Raw genomic sequence first — 23,483 nt, 5'->3', positions numbered from 1 at the left:
GTGCACCTTTGCTATCAACTCTGTGCCCTTGGGCATATCTCAATAGAGGAGCATTTCATCCTCTCTTCCTTCTAATCTAGGGATCCTGGGGCATTTCAAAGTAGATGTGATGTTCTTGGATGGAGGGCCCCACAATCACTGAGGAGTCCAAGCAGGAGTATGGACTGATGAAGCATTTTCTCCAAAGGTTCTCAAAATAATCCATCTGGACCCTTCTTTGGCCCTGCAGCCTGGTGTGTGCTATCACTTCATTATAGAAGCCTCACTCTCACCCTAGTCCTTTCCTTCCTATCATAGGACCCTAAGAGCAACAGACTTCATCTGGCATCATTGGAGGACAGATGCCAAAACTCTATGAGAGGTCTAGGTGGAAGCAGAGGATGAGCAGAGGAATCTCTGTCTGCCCTATAGAAACCTCATATTATTCATCAGTATCTCTGTTTGCAGCACTTCAGCAGGTGGTGTGTGGTCAGGAAAAAAGCTCACCACTCCCCCACTTTATGGTTCTAGTGATAGGGACCTTGGAAGTAGTATCCTTCGCTGATGTCCTTGGAAGGAACAAGCCTGAACTCTATAAAGGCTTAGGTGATAGATTAAAGTAGAAGGGGGTGTAACCTATTTGTCCCATACAGGGACCAATAATAATCTTGCTGTCACCCTTCTGTAAGGACTGGTCACATGGACTTCTGTGCCAGGTAAACAAGCAATCCAGAGCCCTCTGCTGATATATCAGGTATGTGAAGTGAAGTCTGAACTCTGTGACTAGTGGAGATGAAACTCAGAGTGGACTCACCCTCCACAGAGGATCCACAGTGTTACAACCATGGTTGCTCTATCAATATTTTCTTTGGAGGTGTGTCTCTCTGGTGAGAACCCCTTCCCAATCACTCATCTCTCCTTATTAATACAAGATAATCTGGGAGTCTTAGTTTTTCTCTGAATCTGCCATGGTTAGGGACTGGGTTGTGGAAGTGGTCCCTTTGAAAGCAGGCTGTATTAGAGGAAGCCCCTTTCTCAATACAGACTCAAAATAATCAATAGGAATCTGTTTTTGCCCTCAACGGAAGGGTATCTGATCAAATAAACCTCTTCTACACATTTCCACCTCTACCTTCTGGCTTCTGGTCACATGAATTCATAGCCTTAATCTGGGGTCCTTTGATAGAAATGACCCTGGCTCGATTAGTGGTTGCCTTAGAGCTCAGATTGGAAAAAGTTTACTTGCTCATATAGAGGGACCCACAGTTACAGAAATGCATCTGCGCTTTCAGCTATACTTTCTAATCTATGCACCCAGGGGCTTTGTTCTCAAGGAAGAGCCCCTCCCCAGCCTGCCCCTACTTTAGGGAACCCTAGGAGTTTGTAGTCTTCTTCTGAAATACTTGGATTGGATGGGCTCAGGCACTGTGAGGGGTTCACATGAGATAAGAAGGAGAGCAAAGCCAGGCACCAGCAGCTCATAACTAATCCCAGCTACTCAGGAGCCTTCTATCTAAGGATCAAAGCTCAAAGCCAGCTCAAGCAGTAAAGTGCCTGAGACTCATCTCCAATCACACACACACACACACACACACACACACACACACACATACACACACACACACACACACATACACACAGACATGGAGCTGAGCATTAACCTTAAGATACAAAAGCTCAGGGATACCTCCCAGGCCCCAAACTCAAACCCAAGGACCAGCACTAAAAAATAAAATTAGTCCCATCCCCATGTGGAGAGAACTGAAATAATCCAGTTACCCTATTTGTTATTCTTTCATGTTAGAGATTGTCAGGCCAGAACAGCACCCCTATCTTATCATCAAACCATTTTACACTTCAAACACTGGGAATAACAGTCCTAATCTGAGGTCCTTATATGAGTTTATCCTGGGGTCACTGTGAGCTCCAGCTGTCAGCCGAGGATCAACAGAGGAAATATTGCCCCAGAAGAAAGGCCCACAAAAAATCCCAAAGCACCCTTATTGTCAGCTCTTCATTGGTAGTCTTCTACTCAGGTTATTGGTCCTAAATTTGGGTGAATTAGAGAAAATGAAGCATGGGAAATAGCAGCTGGTAATTTAGAGACAAACACTGTATTAATGAATAGCTTGAGTAAATGCACATAAGGACTGTTTTTTTTTTTTACTTTGAGCCTTATACTCCCTCATAAACTGCAATGTTTGGTAAAAAGGAGGAAAATAGTTAAAAAGCAACTCTCTCCCTCTGACCCATTCTGCTTGCCCCAATAATTAGTGTGCTCTGGGAACTGAACAACAAAGATACCTTTAAAAAAAAATCGTGGGAAAGCGACTCTTCTTGGCACAAAACATGTTTAAGGGAGAAAATTTATTTTGAGTATGGACACTTGCCTTGGCGGAGTGTGGGATGGAATCCATCCTTTACTTGAAAGGTTGCCTAAACATTAATGACCCAGTTTAATGAGCAGACCAAACTCAAAATCTCTGGCCCAATTAGTAAGGCAGTGTAACATCAAGAATGGCAAAATTAAGCTGGTTTTCAGTGGTTCACATCAATAATCCTAGCTACTCAGGAGGCTGATTTCAGAGGACTACAGTACAAAGCCAATCTGGGCAGGAAAGTCTGTGAGACTCTTATCTCCAATTAACAACCAGAAAACTGAAAGTGGTTTTGTGGCTCAAAGTAGTAATGCACTAGCTTTGAGCACAAAAGTCAAAGATAGTGCCTAGGCCCTGAGTTCAATTCTCAGGACTGGCACAAAAAATGCCAAAGGTACCAGGTGTTGGATCAAAAAGAAACACTTATCTTAAGGTGAATATAATACATACATGTAGTATTACAACACTAATTGCATCTGTTATCAGTGGGCCTGTACCTGTTTCTGGGTTGTGAACCATTTTTCTCTTTCTTTTTCTTTTTACTTTTTTTTTGGGTCTGGTTGTGGGACCTGAACTCTGGGCCTGGGCACTGTCCCTCAGCTCTTCAGCTCAAGGCTAGTGCTCTATCACTTGAGCCACAGCACCACTTCCGGCTTTTTTCTTTTTGCTTATGTGGTGCTGAGGAATCGAACCCAGGGCCTCAGGCATGCTAGACAAGTGCTCTACCACTGAGCCACCTTCCCAGCCTTCTCTTTCTTTAACACTACTTTACTTATAAACTTGCTTAATTTTTTTTTTATTTTTTATTTTTGGGTCCGGTTGTGGGGGCCTGAACTCTGGGCCTGGGCACTGTCCCTCAGCTCTTCAGCTCAAGGCTAGCGCTCTACCACTTGAGCCACAGTGCCACTTCCGACTTTTTTCTTTTTGCTTATGTGGTGCTGAGGAATCGAACCCAGGGCCTCAAGCATGCAAGGCAAGCACTCTACCACTGAGCCACCTTCCCAGCCCTGAAACTTGCTTAATTTTTATCCAGATATATCCCCAATGTTTTTGTTAAAAAATCAAGATAAACTCAAGACCTCATTAACTAAGGGCCAGACAGATCATTCCTCCCTTTTGAAGACTTCCCCTCCAGAGAATCCTAGTCACTGACCTGGTGACAGCACCACCATTCCTAATGCCCTTGCACTACGATTAGCACACCTGGAATTCAGTATTCCTTTGAAGTCTGATTCCCAAGCACTTTAGGTAACTGAGATGAGAACTTAGGGTATTGAGAGGAGCCACACTTACTTTATTTTGCCAGATGTGGGGCTGGAACTGTGGTCTTGTGAGCTTATTTGCTCAAAACTAGCCCTCAGCCACTTGAGCCACAGCACCACTTCTTGCTTCTTTTTCTGATTAGTTTATTAGAGGTAAGAGTCTCACAGACTTTCTTGCCCTGGCTGCCTTTGAATCTCAATTCTCAGATCTCAACTTCCCGAATAGACAGCATTATAGGCATGAAGCTATGGTGCATGGCTCATACTTATTTTACTGGATGGAACCACAATAATATAGGCGCACCCCTGTTGTTAGCTTTGCACATGTCATTGTCCAGTTTGAAATATAAACCATTATGCCTTAGGAAGGTCTTCTATCCACATGATCCACACTGAATTTGGCCAATTCACACTGTTGTCCTTGGGCAGGTGCAGCTTATGGGAGGATATACAACTACCTCATTTTTCTGGGAATTTCATTAAGGCCAGCAGAAAGGTGGAGTCTGGTCACTTCTAAGTGATCACGGGAGTCCACTGTGAGTTCAGAAGAGGCCATTCATTCAAGAATAAATAGGGATGCAGCCCACTCTTTTTGTCAATCTTGGGGGTCCAGGGCTGTCCTTAAAGGCTGCATAACAACTGGAAGAATGCTATCTCACTGAATTTTGTATTTGCTCCACAGACCAGGAGAAAATGCTCTTATACAGAAAGAGCATTCTTAGACAAGCAGAACAGGTCAAAAGCTATGTACATATGACCATATAAGATGATGTTAAGCGAAATGAACCCCAAGATAGGGACACAAGTGGTTTTTCTTTTTTTCTTTTTTTTTGGGTCCGGTTGTGGGCCTGAACTCTGGGCCTGGGCACTGTCCCTTAGCTCTTCAGCTCAAGGCTAGTGCTCTATCACTTGAGCCACAGCACTACTTCCGGCTTTTTTTTCCTGTTTATGTGGTGCCGAGGAATTGAACCCAGGGCTTCATGCATGCAAGGCAAGCACTCTATCACTGAGCCACCTTCCCAGCCCATGTGGTTTTTCTTTCTTGCTAATTTTTGTTACATATTTATAATGTACTTTGCTAATTTTTGTTACATATTTATAATGTACTATGTGATTTTTTTTTGTTTCTTTGGTATTTTCCTCCCCCACAGTATAACCCCTGTTTTCAATGTATTTGATTCCGGTGCCCTGCATCTTATATATACATTTTTCTAATTTGGAGAGGGGAAGGGAAAAAAACAAAATGCTTAAATAGGGATACAGGTTGACCCATTCTTAACAATGAGATGTACAAGACACTATGTTGAAAATGACCTTTACAACTTCAGATGCGGGGGAGGGGAGAGGAGTTGGGGAAGTAGGGGGGAAGGGAAGGTACGGGATAAACAAGGAGGGAGTAACAATGTTCAATAGGAAATGTACTCATTATCTTACTCATGCAAGTGTAACCCCTCTGTATAGTATCTTTACAATAAATACATATATAAAGAAATTTTAAAACTTAAAAATTTTAAAAAGTTAAAAAATTAAAAAAATAAATAATATATAAAAAAAAGAAAGAAAGAATGTCCTCAGATAACCCAGCAGACCAACTCCAGGTAAGGCCATGAGCCACAGTGAGATGTACATTTGATTGTGTATTAAGGGCCCTCCAATCCTGGAATAGAGGACACCCCACATTGTCCATGCCCATATGTCCTCCATGTAGCCCCAGAGCCTCAGCCTTCCTTAGCCTCCTGCCTGAGGAGCTGACTCCCTTGCTACCTCAGGCTCTCAGGCAGCAGATCCACCAGGGAGACGGGAGCCTCTATGACTCTAGAGTACCAAACAGAAAGCGCCCATGTGAGAGCCTCCAAGGGTAAACTTCTCAGGTATAGGCACTTCCATGCTTCTTCTCTCCACAAGGCCTCACAGAGCTTCTGCCCACCATACTACTTGTGATCCTCAAGGAAAGCTGTGATACCTCACAGTCACATGAATCACAATCCTCCCAAGCTTCAGGGATGCCTTCAGTCCCAAGGAAAGGCCATGAGTCTGGTGGGTGAGATGGTTTCGTGACTGAGGAGAGGCTACTACCATGGCCTCTTCCTCCCCTTCTCCTTCCATCCTTAACACTTTACAGTAGATGCCTGTTGCTGAGATATCGCATTATCCTGAATCCTCACACAACTCCTTCCCTAGCAGCTGTATGCTTTCCACTCTACAGGCTCTACTTAAGAAGATTTCCAGAAGAAACCATTCCACTGAAGAGGTTATCTGAGAGGCTCAGCTCAGTGTGATGAGTGTGTGTGCTCTTAGGTCTGAGCACTTTCCTGTGTTACCACCCTTCTCCTGTATCCACCTCCCTTCTTCTCATCCATTCAACTCCACAATATGCTCTTCAACCTAACCCCTCTTGGCTGCTAACAAATTACCTATGTTCCTGTAACAAAATATTACATACAGATCTCCATAGATCTCTCAGTTTATCCTTTGTATATTCTGCTAGCCATAGGACCTTACACAGAAAAGTTCAAGTTATACTCTAAATTTAGATACAGGTTCATCTCATCAAAATCAGAAAAAAAGGCTGACTTTTTTCTGATTTTGTGATGATTTTTGAGAGGTCTTGAACTTGTTTCATAATGAGATGCTACTTAGACTATAATTCAGAAAGAAAGAGGGCTTCTGAGGACATGTGGCTTTTGATGTATGATTTTTGTGTGCTTCCTATTGGAAACTGGACACATAAACAGATGGAGGAGTTTCTTTATGTGGTCAGGAGTTGGAGAACGCTCATTAGTGGGGAATGAGCACCAACTATCTATTGAAAGTGAATGTACATACACCTTGGGATCTTCCCAGGGGTTACAAATGGATACTCAGTGGTCATACTAGCTTATATCTGTAATCTTAATTCACTTTTTTCTTTTATTCTTCTCTGTATTTCTTCTGTTAGCCTAACCTCCTCCAACTTAGGAGCCACTCCACTATTTTAGGCCCTGCTGTAAAGTATGACCTTTGCCTAAAATCTGGTGACACAGGCCCTTCCCCCATCAGCTGACTCGGGATTATCTTATCTGGTGACACAGATAGCTACAACAATAAACCTTAGCCAGGCCACAACAAAATTCCCTGCTCTTATACCCCTCACAATCTCCATGTCTCACACAAACCAGACTGCAGAATACCCCCGACCCCTAGTAAAATCCTCCACCTCCAGCTCCCTATAGCTAGCCTTCCCAGCTTAATGGCACCTGCTGGTCTTTCTCCTGATGGAATCAGCCTGCCAGTCTTTCTGGCATTAAAACTTTTCTTCCTCTCTTGGATGTGTGTGGCATGCTTTATCCAGTTGAGGTAACTAATAGCTCCCCTGTGGAGCTTCTGCTCCACAGAAAAATATTGGCTTTTGTGTATTGCAACTGTACAGGTAGTCAGGTAACACTAGTCATGTGGACCATAGTGGATTCACAGGTGATTTTACTCCTGCATCAAATGGAAGGAGAAAACTCTTAGTTGACCAAGAGGATGAGATAGTATTGCAAATGAAGATGCAGAAAATGGCTGGTGAGTGACAAAGGGGACATTTCTCTACTGCCCTTTCCACAATGAGAGGGTGTAGTGTAGGATTTAGACAGACCTATCATAGAGTAGGTATTTGAGAAGAGAACACATAGAATTTTAAGGCAAATCTGGTCTTCTCAGAAATTTCCCAAGAGCCAGGCAGTGATGGCTCACATCTCTAATCCTAGCTAACCAGGACGGTGAGATCTGAGGATAATACTTAAAAGCTGGCCCAAGCACAAACTTTGAAGAAATATTAATCTCCCATTAATCATCAAAACCCCAGATAGTAGACTTGTGGCTTAAGTGGTAGAGTGCCAGCCTTGAGCACACCAAGTGAGGGCACCAAACATGAACGCAAGCCCCTGCACTGATGCAGTATAAAAAGATAAGAAATACCCTCCCCCAACAAGAAATGAAAAAATGTTTTATCCAATAAGGGCACAGTCACTAATTTTGCTAAAGACCTACTGTGTAAAAGTTTCTGGGAGAAAGCATAGGAGTGCATCCACATTATATGCTTGCCTATATGAGCTCAATGGAGCACTACTTTTCACCTTAGCACACATGATGTTTCCAGACATTTGAAAGCCAGCATGAATTTCCATGCTTCCTAATTCCCTTCAATTGCAAACATAAATGATATTTCCAAGTGAAGGTCATCAAGGCAACTAATCAGCTTACTGTCCCTCCTCCACTCACCTCTTCTACTTTTTTAATGCTTTGTGGGTTTTGAGCAATAGCCCGTATGATGACTAGACATATACTCTATCAATTTAGTGACTTCCAACATTTTTCTATATGAGGGAAATTTGCTAGTCCTAGTTTTAATCTGAAATTATTTTTTTTCCTTTTTCATATGTAGGGCTTGAATTAAGGGCCTGGATGCTATCCCTGAGCTCTTTTGCTCAAGAATAGCCTTCTACCACTCTGAGCCATAGGGCCACTTCTAGCTTTTTCTGTCATTAATTGGAGAGAAGAGTTTCAAGAATTTTTCTGCCCAGGCTGGATTTGAATAGCAATCCACAGATCTCAGGATCCTGAGTAACTTGGATTATAGATATGACCAGCTGGCTCTCCTTTGTTGGAAATTTGTAGGAAGGATTCAGATTCTGAGAGGTTCAGGTAGGAAAGATGTCTAGAAGGTGAACAGAGGAAATCCTACAAACAAGTGCAAAGCTGTCATCCCAATGTCAGCCTTTGCCCAACATTCCACCCCTCCCCCAGTCCCCCTTCAGAATCCTGTGACCATGCAGATAGATTTGAGCAATAAATTTGGAGGGGAGAGGCAGTTTCTCTCAGCCGGATCTAGGTGAGAGAAGTTGATTGGCAAAAGCTCAGATTCAGGTACAGAACCATAAAATGAGTAAACAATGTCACTGTTTTGACTCTCTCAGTCCTGAACCCTGGGGAGTATCAGGACAGTTGAGCACTCCTCCACTATTTATGCACTTTAACCCTTACCAGCCCACCTAACCTTAACTTTTCCCTTGAGGTACTGTGAGAATAACAGCCTTAGTCTAGGGTCCATGGAAATAAGAGGCCTTTGGCTATCTGAGGGGAAGCAGGGAAAACTTCAAACTACTTGGTGAGAACCCTAAAAATCTATTTTTACCCTTGTTCTCAGCCACACTCCTAAGGGCCTCTTGGAAGGTGAAGAGTCTGCCTTTTCTTGACTCCCTCCTACCACATAGGATACTGAGAATCTTTGTTTGAAGCCATTGGTGTGCAGAGAGCAGGACTTTGTAGGGCCTATGTGAGCGGTTAACACATTCCTGGTGGACATGGGTCTGGAACATTCACTTCCACCATGCAGTGATAAAGGAAATGAGAGCCTGGGCTGGTCAGGGCCAAGACTTAAGGAAAGGACCTTAGACTCCAGGTTAAGGGAGACACAGAGACAGTCTGCCCCTGCGGTCAGTCCAGGGAGGCCCGGTGCTTTCTCACCACGGTAGTGATGTCATACTTACCTTTCTAGGTCATAGAGGGTTAGGAATTAGGAAGACAGATAAATGTTGAATTTCACAGACTGAGGGCCCAGATGCTGACCGAAGTCTCTGGGTGAAGATATAGGAGCAGCTTAGATTCCCCTAGGCACAATAAGACCTACTCATGCACTGACCCTGTGGATACCTCAGATCAGGTGATCGAACAACTAAGTCTTTACTTCTCAATCTAAGGGATGGGATAAGTCCTGTAGGGAGTGAAGGTGAGATGTCAGGTAACACTAAGATTGGGGACCTTGTCCTTATTTTCATACTGAGTCCTGATCTTCCTCCAACTCTGTGGGAGGTGACAGGTGGTGTGAGAAGTGTGAGGTTTCTTCCTGGATTACAGGGGAGGACTTACATAGGAACAAAGGAATGTTGCAGATCAGATCAGAGGTAGATCTCCTCTCCCTTGTCATTCTGGGGAGGCCTAGAACAGCATTCCTCCATTGAGGGCACCTTCTCTTTTGACTGTTAGGCTAGTTTCAAGGAGAAGTAGAACTTGGTCTGAAGAGAATGTCCTCTGCCCAGCACAGCCAACAGAGTAAACCAAGATCTCCTTTTTCAGGATGTAGGGAAACTACTTGCATTTTAAACCCAGGGTGGCTCTAGGTAGCACTGTGGGTAACAAATGGCTCCAGTGGTTACTCAAAGCAGGGGAATGAGGAAAATGGTAGTCTTGGCCTGCAAACCTATCTAGAGATCAACAGAGGGAAAATGCCCAGACCCTTTGAAGAATGATCATGAATACCTTGAGAGACCCCACACAAAAGAAAAGCCCTGGATCCTGCTCTCTCTGTCAGCTTTGGGAAATCTCACCCGGACTATTCACATGAATTGTTTATATTCTTCTGTCTCACAGGAACCAGGAGGCTGAGGCCCCAGAATGAGAGAATTCAACAAAACCATTGGGTCAGCAAGAGGGAGTGCTCGGAATTAATCTGGAGTTAAAGTGAGGACAGGTATAAGCAATTACTCATACACATGGGACTCTCCTAACATGCTTCCTTCCTTTACCTATGAGAAAACCCAGAAATCCTAAGCGCATTCATCTCCCTTTTGGTCTTTAGGATTTCTCACAGAAGTAAGTTTTGGGCTTTGGAATTGTGGCCTGAGGTGCTGAGAGGGAAATTTCACAGCCTAGAATTTAACAAGAAGAACACTGAGCCAGTCCTTCACCCATATGGTCCATACTGCATATGGTCAACTTCACTGTTGCCCCTGGTTACCTGTGATGTCTTCTCATTGCCTCTTGTTCCATTATAAGAACCTGGACACCACTTATGAGAGCATGTCTCAGGCCAGCAGAGAGTAGTCCACACATCTGTAGAGGAACTTTAGACGACTACAGTGAGTTCAGTAGAGGCTGTCTATTGCAGAACATTGAGGAATTTGCAGTCTACCTCCTTCTCACTCACTGTCCAGCCTGGAGGCCTCATGTTGTCTTTGTATACTGGGGCCCAAGGGAGAGAGAGGTCTGACTCACTGCCAGCTGTACATACTCCAGGGACCAGGAGGTGAAAGTCTTGGCCTGAAGTAGTATCCTCATGTAATCCAGCTGAAGATTCTCTGCTAGGGTCAGAATTTAAGATTGAGGTACATAGGATGAAATGGTACCATATGCTCCATTTACCCCACATTACGAACTCTGCATCAATCAGCACTACACACACCACCAGCACCCCAGAGACTAAGACCCACTCAGCACCTTGTTCCCTGACATTTAGGCTTCAGGCAACAGACACAAGAGGGAGACAGGAACCTATGTGGTCCTAAAGCACTAAAGGGAAGGTCAGTAGTAAGTCTTAAGGAAGCTGCTAGGAGGAATATTCTTAGCTGAAACTACTTTCCTGCTTTCTCTCTCACAGGCCTAGGAATCTTCGTCATTGAGCTGCTCTCCACCCTCTTATTTGTTATCTACAAGGAAAGCCCTCATGCCCCATACTCACAGGACCCATCCCTCTGAGCTTGAGAGAAACCCTCAGGCCCAAAGAAAGCCCACAGGCCCGGAGGGTGAGGAGATGCCCCAGGCTATGGAGGCTTCTACTTCTTTGATACCCCCTACCCCAAGGGGCATTTCAGAAGATCTCCTGGGTGAGGTAGTTAGGGAAGACCTGTGCCTCCATGATGATGAGATAATGCATATAGCCCTTCGGAAAGAGGCAATATCATTGGTACCATTCCTGCTACATAAGTATTCTTCAAGTGAGTCAGTTTCTGACACGGATATGCTGAGTCACATCAAGAGAGATTACCGGCGTTACTTCCCTCTCATCATAGACAAAGCTTCAGTATTTATGCAACTACTGTTTGGCATTGAACTGAAGGAGGTAGACCCCATTCTCCACACCCATGTCCTTGTTATAGTGGCAGGGATCACTTATGATGGTGCTCTTAGTGATGTGCAGGGCATGCCCAAGACAGGCCTGCTAATAATCGTGCTCTGCATTATCTTCATGGAAGGCAATTGTGCCACAGAGGATGCCATCTGGCATGTTCTTAATGAGATGGAAGTTTATCCTGACAGGGAACACTTTCTTTATGGAAAACCTAGGAAGCTACTTGTGGAAGATTTTGTGTTTGAGCAATACCTGAAATATGAACAGGTTCCCGGAAGTGATCCCATTGCATATGAGTTCAGGTGGGGCCCAAGGGCCTATACAGAAACCACAAAAATGAAAGTTTTGGAACACTGGGCCAAGGTCAGTGGACTTGACCCAATGGCCTTCCCAACACTATATGAAGAAGCTTTACAAGAAGACCAGGGAGCAAGTACCCATGGTACCGCTTCTTTAATAGAAGAGTGATTCTTCCTAATTTTAAGAACAGTTAAGAAATTGGTTCCACCTTAACATCCCAGTGGAAAGCAATTTCCTTTGAAATGGTCAAAATTCCTAACTGTGAAATAAATCAATACCGAAAAGCTCACTGTTAGTACTTGCCTTACCCACTTCATATGTAACACCAAAAAAAATTAAATACAAAAAATTAAATACATTGTCAATTTTGATTAGCTATGTGTGCATTTATGGGAAATTATATTTTAAAGATAAGTCCCACAACTCAATAACTGTTTTTGTCTGCAAATTAATTTTAGCATCATCTCTTGGTAATATCTTTAATTAGTACAGAATTTCATAGTTTTTTTTGTTTTTGTTTTTGTTTTTTTCTTGTTGTGGAGCTTGAACTCTGGGCCTGGGTGCTGTACCTCAGCTCTTCAGCTCAAGGCTAGTGCTCTACCACTTGAGCCACAGCGCCACTTTCAGCTTTTTCTGGTTATGTGGTACTGAGGAATTGAACCCAGGGCCTCATGCATGTGAGGCAAGCACTCTACCACGGAGCTACATTCCCAGCCCAATTTCATAGGGTTTTAAGCAACGGCCTTATCAAGAAAATGTAGAATGAAATGAACTCCAGAAAATGAAAAGAAGAGATTTTTTTCTTTTTTTTTTGTTTTATCTATCTATCTTTGGGAATGTCAAAGCAGAAATAAATGAAGCAGTGGTAACTCACTAGCATTATGTTGTATGAACTATACAACATGTGGGTGGGAGTGGGAGGGAAAAACTGGGAGAGAGTGAGGGGAAAGGGTTATGTTTCCCTCCAAAAATGTACTCTTCCCCCCCCAAATGTACTCTGTACCTCACCTTCATAGCAATAAAAATGCACAAGTGAGCAGATATGCCAGGTGCAAGCAGCTCATGCCTATAAATCATACTTAGGAGGCTGCTGAGATCTGACAGTGGAGATTTGAAGCCAGCCCCAGCAGTAAAGTCTGCGAGACTCATATGTTTAATTAGCCACCAAAATCCCCAAAATTAGAGCTCCAAGAATAAAAAGGAACAGTGTTCAGGCTATGAGTTCAAACCCAGGACCAGCACATCCAAAAATATGAGGTTACATAATTTGCAGAAAAATAGATGGAACTTGTATGAAAAAAGTCAAATTGAGAATGATCAGTATTGTTTCTTTTCTCCCATATACATAATCTTCTCCCTCACCAATAAAACACAAAAGATAAAAAGCTAAAGGTAAAATGGGGACTCACTTGAATGAGGACATCCAGTGGCAAGTGATGGCTTAATGATAGGATGATATTTGAGTATTATATAAAGACAATACATGAATGTAGGAAAATAGAATAAGTAAGCCCAGCTTAAAAGAAATTTAAGAATTAAGAACAGTGATTTCAATGGGAAAGCAGCTAGCAGAAAAGGAGCTGGTCTTTGACTCACATTGTAGGATCTATCATTCTGGGTTTTGCAAAGTAACTTCAAATGGGGGAACTTTTCCTGAATTTATGACAGTTCATTTTGGTTACCTTTTCTTCTGAGCTGCATGTCCTCTGATAGAACCTGGAGAAGAGTGACATGAACAGCATCCCCACGTGGAAAGGGCTGGGGTGAAATACCATTAGAAATGACTGTCTCTGCCGTTCACTACAGCTCCAGCACTCATAAGCATAACTCACTTCTTGAAGTTAGCAGAGGAAGGCCGCAGACACACACTGCTGCTGCTCACGTTGAGGACTTTGGAAGGCCAGCCCTTGCTGTGAGCATTGAGAGGCACTGAGAAGACCAGGCAGCTGCTTTGTGACTTCTACCTCAAATTCTAAGAGAGATTAATGGTTTAGTAGAGTGAGCCCTGCCTCAGCTGAGCCCTGCCTCAGCTCAGGTGTCTATCATATAGGAAGAAAAGAGGCAGTAAGCCAAACTGAGTGTTCCAGGACCCAGTACGGATGGGGTACAAACTTGTTCCTACTTTCAGAGTCATGGTTAAATATCCACTAACTGGTCCTTGCCTCTCCAAGGATTTCAAGCAAATATGAATTCCAAGATCACCTTCACCAGAAGTAGCTGGTGAGGGAGTTATAGAAGTGCTCACCTGACTACATACCCAGGTGAAAACAGAGGTTCAGAGAGATTGCTTGAAATCTGTCCATAGGAGACAATGTGTGTCTTCTTATCATCTGCTTCCACATGGATCACTACAATGAATTTGGCTGTCCCTTTTCAAGGATCCTAGACCAAGGCTGCTGATCTCAGTGTCTTGAGGCTGAAGGAAGGCATAGGACATGAGTATATTCCATTTACTAGATGATCTATGGAGGGAAAGTGGGAGAAAAATGAGGAAAGGGGTAACAAGTTTGACAAGAAATGTACTCACTACCTTACATATGTAACTGTAACCCCTCTGTACATCACCTTGACAATAAAATTAAATTTAAAAAAATAAAAAATAATACACTGAGCACTGGTGACTGACACCTGTAATCCTAGTTATTCAGGTGGCTGAGATCTGAGGATGGAAGTTTGAAGTCTAGGCAGAAAAGTTTGTGAGACTTTTATCTCCAATTAAACCCAAAACACCTGGAAGTGGAACTTTGGACCCAGTGGTAGAGCAGTAGCCTTGATCAAAAAACCTCAGGGACAGTGTGCAGGCCCAGAGTTCAAGCTACACCAAAAATTAAAAAGAAATATACCAGAGACCACACAAGCCTGACCGTGGTGTTTTTCCCGGGAGGCCCTATGCCATGTGACCAAAAATGTGATGCCTTACTTATGCTCTGAGTCTGACAGGGCTTAAGGTTTGAGTAGAAGAAACTGACTTTGAATGTAGCAGAGGCATCAGGCATGGTTGGAAGTCAAGGTGAGTACTGAGGGAGACTGAGAGGAACCTGAGGAAGCTCATCCCTACCCTGCTCTAAGTCATTTAGAGCCTCATGCAGATGACTAGGCAGCTGGTTCTGACTAATGCATCATGGTCTGAGAGGGAGGGGCATTTGGTGGAAAGAGCACTACCTCAGCAGAGGGATGGGGCCCAGGTCTAGAGGGAGTCAGGTGAAATATGGGGCAACACTGAGGGGTCCAGCAGCCAGTACAAATGGAGTTCAGCATTTCCTCTGCTTTTCACATGGAGGCCCATTCCTTACTTCACTCTGAAATCTGGAGGAGGAGATTCAGTCCTGAGAGGGGCAAAGTTGTGCCTAGAGCAAAGGGTAGGACTCAGGGAGGAATAAGAGACAGAGGGGTCCTCCACCTCCCAGCAGTCCTGAGAGGCCCACGTCATAGTGGTCTGATTCAAGTCATTTGTGCGTGTATATGTGTGTATGCGTGTGTGCATGTGTGTGCATGTGTGTGCATGTGTGTGTGTGTGTGTGTGTGCACGTGTGTGTGCATCAGTCCTGTGGCTTGGACTCAGGTCCTGGGTGCTATCCTTGAGCTTTTTTGCTCAGGGTTAGCACTCTACCACTTGAGCTACAGCTCCACTTTTTTTTTTTTTGTAGTTAAGTGCAGCTATGAGTCTCACAAACTTTTCTGCCCAAACTGGCTTTGAACCAAGCTCCTCAGATCTCAGATTGCTGAGTAGCTAGGTATATAGCTAGGAGCCATGTGTGCCAGATTTAAAGTCACCTTTAATTGTGATTTTAAGGCTTGTCTCAGGAAGAAATGGATCATGGTCTCTCAGCAGAGCCCTTAGGGAGGAATTAGGAGAACCTCAAGGTAAAACACAGGAAGCCTGCCCAACTCTCAGAACAGAGTTGCTCCGGGTAGTGGTATGGGGAAGAGACCCAATCCCTGGCTTCCTAGTCATGATTTAGGTCATAGAGATGAGGTCATGGAGATAATAATCCTCTTCATGGCTAGAAGCTAGTGTCTCATACCTGTAATCCTAACTACTCAAGAGAATGAGATCTGAGGATTGTGCTTCCAAGTCATCCTGGGTAGGAAAGTCCATGAGACACTTATCTCCAATTAACCAGTAGAAAATGGGAAGTGTAGCTGTGGCACAAAGTAGTGGAGTGCTAGCCTTGAGTGAAAATCTCATACAGCACTCAGTTGCTGAATTCAAGCCCCACAGCCAACCCCCCAAAAGAATCTTCTTTATGGATGGATGTCCCAATGAGTTCCAGCTTCACTACCACCTTCCAGATTTCAGCAGGTGAGAACTTGGAGTGAGAAAAGATATCAGACTAATGAGGACCACTCCTAGTGAACTGAGGGAGATGTGCAAGATCTACTAGGAATCAAGGTAAGGTCATGGTCAGAGTTAAATTCCAACCCAAACACAGCTCCCCCCCTCCCCACATGATAAAAAAAATCTCAGGACCCTGAAGGAATTAGTCTCCCTTTACTTCCTCTTCTAATTACTGAGAGAAACATGGTTATGGATTTTTAAAAAGTGAGTTTAGGTCATCACAGAGAGAACTATCAACCCTGCATATATCAAGATGAGGACCAGCCCATTCTCCATCCCCACTGCCCACTTCCTGTCCTGTCAAGACAGCAGCAACAATGGGTCCTGGGTCTCAAAGCTTTTTTTCTGAGGTGTTTACAGGACAGGAACAAGGCTCTGTGAGTAGAAGCAATTTCTGAGGGTAGACAGAGGAAACCTGCCAGTCAAATAATCCAGTTTTGGCCCTTCTGTAACTATGAACAGGAGCTGTGTAGTCAGTACAGCAATAGAACCAGTGCTCCATGTATCATTCCACCTCAAGGGATGCTGGGAGAAATATCCTTAGTGTGAGGTTCATGGAGGGGAGAGGTTCAACTTTAAGAGCAGTCCAGTTGAAAGCAGAGGATGGACAGAAGAACCTCTCACTCATGAAGTGTTCCACAATTATTCTGCTTCCTTTCCTGTGATTCCCCACAAAGGTTAGTGGTGGGGCTCTAAACAGGAGAGTGCCTTCTTTTGGTTCAGAGTTCCTAAAATCTTAGCAGTATTGTCATTGCTTCCAGGTAAACGTTATAAAGTTTCCCTAAAGACGTAGGGACCCACTACTTAGAGTTTTTGTCTCAGATCCTTGACTTTGATTGCAAAATAAGATTTTTCAGGACAAGTCACAATGGTCAGGAAACATGGCTTTATGGAGAAAGCAAGCAAGCAGAAAGGCAGAGGCATACTCTAACAGAGTCTGGGTATTCAATGGGGGACACCCTGAACATTAAGAATCTTTCTATAATTTTTGCTTTTTATTGTTATTATAAAGATGATGTATAGAGGGATTACAGTTTCATAAGTCAGGTAAAGAGTACCTTTCTATTGGAAAAATATTACCCCTTCCCTCACATTCTCCTACTTTTCCCCTCCCATTTCCACCCAATAGTTGTATAGTCGATTTATAATGTAGTGTCTAGTAAGCACCACTGTTGCACTTGTTCACCGTTTGTCCTGCATATGTTGAGATTCTTAAAGGAAAAATATCAGAATCTGTGAGAGGTTGAAATAACAGCTGAGGATGCACTAAAGAAACATTTTCCCAGGCAGGAGCTCCTCTATAATGCAGCTACACTAAATTTGTCAACAGAGCCCCTAAGGATATCTAGTGAACAATCCCCAAACCAAACAAGGCACACAGAAAACAAAAAAAACCAATATATTAGAAATCTTCTTATTTCCATTTATCCTAATCTTTTTGATAAAAAGCAGGGTTTGACTTAAACTTATTCTAGGATAAATGGTTTTATTCCCACACCTGGTTCACTTAATCTCTCTTCCTGTTGGACTTTAATCACTTTGGCTCAGGGGCTCTGAGACTGACCTCTTCATTAAATTTTGATCATTATGTTCAGGCATTCCTCCAAAGAAAGGATATATTCCACCATACTTTTGCTTTTTTTTTTTAAGACAGTTGTCCATCGTTGAGATAAGTATTTTGCGCCTGGAGGAATCATTTTCTTAAGCATTTGCTTTTACTAGGATACATGTGTTTAAAAAGAGCAATGTTCTTGCTGTGTTATCATAACACATTAATTATTTGGGGTCAGCAGGCAAGATCAGATAGAGAAAGTTGCTCTTTCTTGTTCTTTTCTTTTTCCTTGGAGCAATACTGCAGTTTATAAAGTAGTACAAGGGTTTAAGCTAAGAAGATAGTACTTCTATGTTTCTAAATACAGCATTTGTACCTGAATTCCTGGCTGTAGTTTACCACACTTCATATTCCCTAATCTATGTTGCCTCATTTTTTTATTAGTGTTTTCTTATTGTGAAAATACCATACAGAGGGGTTACAGTTACTTGAGCAAGGTAATGAGTACATTTCTTATCAAGCATTGTTGCCTCCTCCTTTTGTTCCCCTTCCCATCCTTGTCCTCCCATCTCCATGACTACAGATGCCCCTCAGTAGATGAATGAATAAAGAAAATGTGGTATATATACACAATGGAATTCTATGCCTCCATCAGAAAGAATGACATCGCTCCATTTGTTCAGAAATGGAAAGACTTGAAAAATTACATTAAGTGAAGTAAGCCAGGCCCAAAGAAACATAGGCCCCATGGTTTCCCTTATTTGAAATAACTAGTATATGTCTGAGACAAGCAGAAACGGTCAGTTAAGTTGATGTCAGGTGAAATGAACCCCAAGGTAAGTACTCAGGTGGTTTTTCTTTCTTGCTATTGTTTCTAAAATATTTATAAGATGATTTCTATGTTGCTTTGTATGTCCCTCCCCCACAGTATAACCCATACTTTCACTGTGTTTGATGTAGGTATAATTTGTGGAAGGGAAGGGAAAAAAAAAAACAAATCGTTTAACTAGGGATACAGGTGAACCCATTGCAACAATGAGATGTACAAGTCGTTATGTTGAAAAACAAACTTAGCAACTTTGGTGGGGAGTGGGGGGACGACCGGGTGGGGGGAGGAAGGGAGTATGGGAGGGGATGGGAAGCAACAATGCTTGATAAGAAATGTACTCGTTATCTTGCCCATGTAATTGTAACTCCTCTGTATGGTATTCTCACAATAAAAAAAAGAAAGTCAAGGTGATTTGTTGTTGGGGGATTTAATTTTTGAGTTCCAGGTATATTTTAGATATGAGACCCTTGTCCGTGGTATGGCTAGTGAAGATCTCCCAATCTGTGGTCTTTCTATTGATCTTGCTAGCTATGACCTTTGCCATGCAGAATTTCTGCAACTTCATGCAATCCCATTTGTCCAACCTTTCTTTGATTTAGAAACAACTGCCCAATAAATAAGTGGGCTAAAGATTTACAGAAAAACTTCTCTGAAGAGGAAAGAAGGATGGCCAATAGACACATGAAGAAATGTTCAACCTCCCTAGCCATAAAAGAAATACAAATCAAAACAACACTGTGATACAACCTCACCCCAGTTAGAATGGCTATAATCAAGAACTCTAATAACAACAGATGCTGGAGGGGATGTGGACAGAAGGGAACCTTACTGCATTGTTGGTGGGAGTGTAAACTTGTTCAATCACTTTGGAAAGTAGTATGGAGGTTCCTCAAAAGACTCCACATAGAGCTCCCCTATGACCCAGCAATCCCACTTTGGGGCATTTACCCAAATGATCACAAACAAGACCATACTAAAGCTATCAGCACAACTATGTTTATTGCAGCCTTATTTACCATAGCTAAGACATGGAACCAACCCAGATGTCCCTCAGTAGATGAATGGATCAAGAAAATGTGGTATATATACAAAGTGGAATTCTATGCCACCATCAGAAAGCATGACATTGCCCCATTTGTTAGGAAATGGAAAGACTTGAAAAAATTATATTAAGTGAAGTAAGCCAGGCCCAAAGAAACATGGGTCCCATGGTTTTCCTAATCTGCAATAATGAGAGTATGTCTGAGATAATCAGAAAAGGTCAGATAAGATGATGGTAAGCGAAATGAACTCCAAGATAAGGACACAAGTGGTTTTTTCTTGCATGCTATTGTTTCTAACATATTTATAAGGTACTACGTGATTTTTTGTTGCTTTGTATGGTCCTACCTCACGGTATAACCCATGTTTCCACTGTATTTGATATAACAAATGTCTGAGATAAGCAGAAACGGTCAGATAAGTTGATGTTAAGCGAAATGAACCCCAAGATAAGGACTCAAATGGTGTTTCTTTCTTGCTATTGTTTCTAATATATTTATAAGATGATTTCTTTGTTGGTTTGTATGTCCCTCCCCCACAGTAAAACCTCTATTTTCACTGTGTTTTATGTTGGTGTTGTGGAGGGGAAGAGAAAAAACAAATTGTTTAAATACGGATATAGGTGGACCCATTGCAATAATGAGATGTATAAGACGTTATGTCAAAAATGAACTCTACAGGGGCTGGGAAGGTGGCTCAGTGGTAGAGCGCTTGCCTTGCATGCATGAGTTCCTGGGTTCGATTCCTCAGTACCACATAAGAAAAAAGAAAAAAGCCAGAAGTGTCGCTGTGGCTCAAGTGGTAGAGCGCTAGCCTTGAGCTGAAGAGCTAAGGGACAGCATCCAGGCCCAGAGTTCAAGCCCCACGACCGGACCCAAAAAAAAAAAAAATTAACTCTACAGCTTTGGCAGGGGGTGGCAGGGAGGGCAGGGATGGGAAGGGGAAACAAAGGAGGAGGCAACAATGCTTGATAAGAAATGTGCTCATTACCTTTCTCATGTAATTGTAGCCCCTCTGTACAGTATTTTCACAATAAAACTTATAAAAAAAAAAAAAAGAAAGAAAGTCAAGGTAAGACATGAAACAGGACTGAGGGTCTCAAGACCAAGTAGAGGTTAGGGTACAACCTTGTCTCTTATTTCAGGATAAGTACTGTCTTTCCACTTTGAAATCTTCTCTTCTTTTTCTTTTTAAGTTCTGAGACTGGGGCTGGAACTGGGTAGCTGCCACCTTTGATAGCACTCTACCAAGTGCGCCACACCTCCCACTCATCAACTTTGAAATCAGAGGGAGGTAGTTGAAGGGATGAAAGAGACAGGTCCGACCTGAATCAAGGGAAAACTCAGGGAGACACAAAGGACACTGCATTCTGGGACAGAGCGCAACCTCCATTCTCCCTCATTCCTGGAAGGCCCTGAGCTGTGGCTAGATTCAGAGCAGCTTTACTTCTGTCTTTGGCCTGGTTTCAGGGAGGAGTGGTGTTGCTCTAATGAGTGACATCTATCTGCTTAGTTGAGCCCTGAGCTGGGCAAGGAATCCCAGAAGGAAAATGTGAGAATCCTGCCCCTCTTTGTAGCCCAGGATGCTTCCAGGAATCACTATGGAGAAAGATGCCATGACTGGCAGTCCACTCAGATTTTGGTTGGTGTTTATGACATGGTGTGGCAGTGGCCTTGACCTGCAAATCGGATCTGGAGGTCAACAGATGAAAAAGCTCATAACCTCATGAAGAGGAACCTCTTCACTGCATTCCACACGAAAGCCCCCACATCGCTGTCAGCTGTGAGAAATCACATGAGTAGAAACCCAAGGTCTCCATCCTCATTTATGTATCTCAGGTGTTAGGAGGGTGAAGCCTTGGGGATAGAGAAGTCACCAAAACATTGCAAGTTTTATTGACCTGGCCATCACTGGTCAGCCAAGGGACATGTCCAGAATCTATTAATATCATGAATATGATGACAGAAGGACCCTACTCACCCAAATACCCAGAGTCTTTGCCCCAAGAAGTCCTTCCCATTAGGTATGGGGAAACCTAGAAAGCCTTTGTGGATTGGCCTCCCCTTAATTCCTCTTCTGGTGTCACACAGAAGTAAGGCTTTGGCTTAAGGATGGTGTCCTTGCATTATCATGGAGTGAGTTCTTGACCTTGTACTCATCAAAGTGAAGACTCAGCAGGACCCACATCTACATGCCTTATATCATCTCTAGTCGAGGGAGCATCTTCTCCTACCTCGGTTATCCCTGAATCTCACAGCCTTATTTCCTCAGGTACAGAGAACAAAGGCCAAATGGCTGGATATAGGAGTCTTCCCCAGGAAGTGGGGCCCCAAGTAATTCTACTGTATTCCCTTTTCTTCAGATAAACATCTGGGATCATCTAGTCAAGGGAACATCTTGCCACTATAACAAATACTCATTACCCTTCCAGGTATCCTGGGAGGAATAACCTTAGTTTGACATGGTAAGAAGCAAGTGATCCAGATCTCTGAACGTTTGAAAGTAAATCTGAGTGGGGAACCAAGGACAATGCCACCCAATGCAGAATCAAAACTACTTCAGCTGTCCCCATATTATTATCTCTGAACATGTTGTTGTCTAGTCATGAACCTCCTCTCTTCTGCCTCAGGAGTCCCAGGGATGAAGGAGGATGTGGATAATAGAACTATTTGTGAAATACATAAATGAAGAAGCTGAAGCTTTGTGAGTGTGTGAAAGTGACACTTGAACATGAGCATAGGAATCCCCTCTCCAAAAAGTGAGCCCTCAAATAATCCAGCTGCACTCAGCAAGTCGTCCTTGCTGGGGAAATCTCACTCTTTACAACTCAAGGGAATGTGGGTGCAACAGCCTTGCATTATGAAGTTGAAAGGCCTGGGTTCTGCGAAGGATCAGGTTGGAGAACAGAAGAACCTTCTACCCAATAAGGGTTCCAAAATCACTTATCTGTACTGTTGTTGTCAGAAGTGTATATGTATGCATCTATTCAGGAAAATGCATCTTTCTAACTCCAGGGACTCTGCAAATCAGAGCAGTGCACTGAGTTCTTCAAGACCACTGAATGGAGCGGGTTCTGTTCTTCCTATCATAGTGATAGATGCTGAAGGTACACAGAGGAAACTCCCAACAGGTCCTGAAAGAATCCAGGTATACCTGCACTATATTTACTCTCCTTGGCTTATCAGCACAGGCAAGTTTACCTACTATTCCCCTGTCCCTTTCCAATACAGAGCTACCTGGGACTCACACACTTCGTGTATTTGATCCTTTCATAGGAAGGCCTGGGCTCTCAGGAGTAATGGGGGAACAGAGAAGGAGCAGAGAAGGTGTTGTTGTTAAATGCAGGGACTAAAAACAATCCAGCAATGGCACTTACTTTCATTCCTCTGTCCAGATTCATTCTGGTCAAGTGAGTATTCTCAACTTTCCTGAACAACTTTTTTTCCCCCACAATAGTGGCCCTTGGAGTAGAGACTTGGGTTCTGGTTCATACAGAGGACAGGTCCAGGATCTGAAACAGATGACAATGAGATCTCAGGGTGGATAGAGGCAATTCATCTTCAAGATGTAGTGGCGTCTAACATTTCAGATGCACGCCTACTGAAATCCCTATTCACAGGACCTTATCTCCACAGGTTATTATTTCCACAAGTCCTCTACCCTTTCTTCGAACTGAAGGATAATTCTGGGTCTGAGGTCCTTGGATGGAAGATCTTGGGTTCTCTGAAGGGTCCAGTTAAAGCAGAGGAGAAACAGAAGAAACTGCAATTTCGTGGACCGTCTTGAAACAATAAGCTCTGCACAAGTGAGCTTCTGATCAACAGAGGGCCCTCTTCGGCCCCGAAGAACCCATGACTCTGAGCCATCTTCTTATATCTGCAGATCTACAAAGTGGAGAAGACAACACTCTAGGATGGATGGAGGTGAGACTGT

At 43.2% G+C, this 23,483-nt stretch overlaps 1 protein-coding gene across 1 annotated transcript; it reads left to right on the top strand.

Annotated features, from left to right (window-relative positions):
* The first annotated feature begins 11,171 nt into the window (after nucleotides 1–11,171).
* On the top strand, nucleotides 11,172–11,957 carry LOC122128168 (melanoma-associated antigen 10-like). The gene has a single exon (XM_042702456.1). The coding sequence runs from the start codon at nucleotides 11,172–11,174 to the stop codon at nucleotides 11,955–11,957; it is 786 nt and encodes a 261-aa protein (XP_042558390.1).
* The last annotated feature ends 11,526 nt before the right edge of the window (nucleotides 11,958–23,483 follow it).

Source organism: Dipodomys spectabilis, unplaced genomic scaffold (assembly GCF_019054845.1).
Source record: "Dipodomys spectabilis isolate Male_0828 unplaced genomic scaffold, ASM1905484v1 ptg000324l, whole genome shotgun sequence".
NCBI classification, from domain to species: Eukaryota; Metazoa; Chordata; class Mammalia; order Rodentia; family Heteromyidae; genus Dipodomys; species Dipodomys spectabilis.
Note: the sequence above shows the minus strand (reverse complement) of the source record. Positions and strands in the feature narration are given on the sequence as shown.

What these genes read in the sequence shown, in the direction of transcription:
- LOC122128168 (XM_042702456.1), top strand. Translation starts at nt 11,172, where the DNA reads ATGCCCCAGGCTATGGAGGCTTCTACTTCTTTGATACCCCCTACCCCA.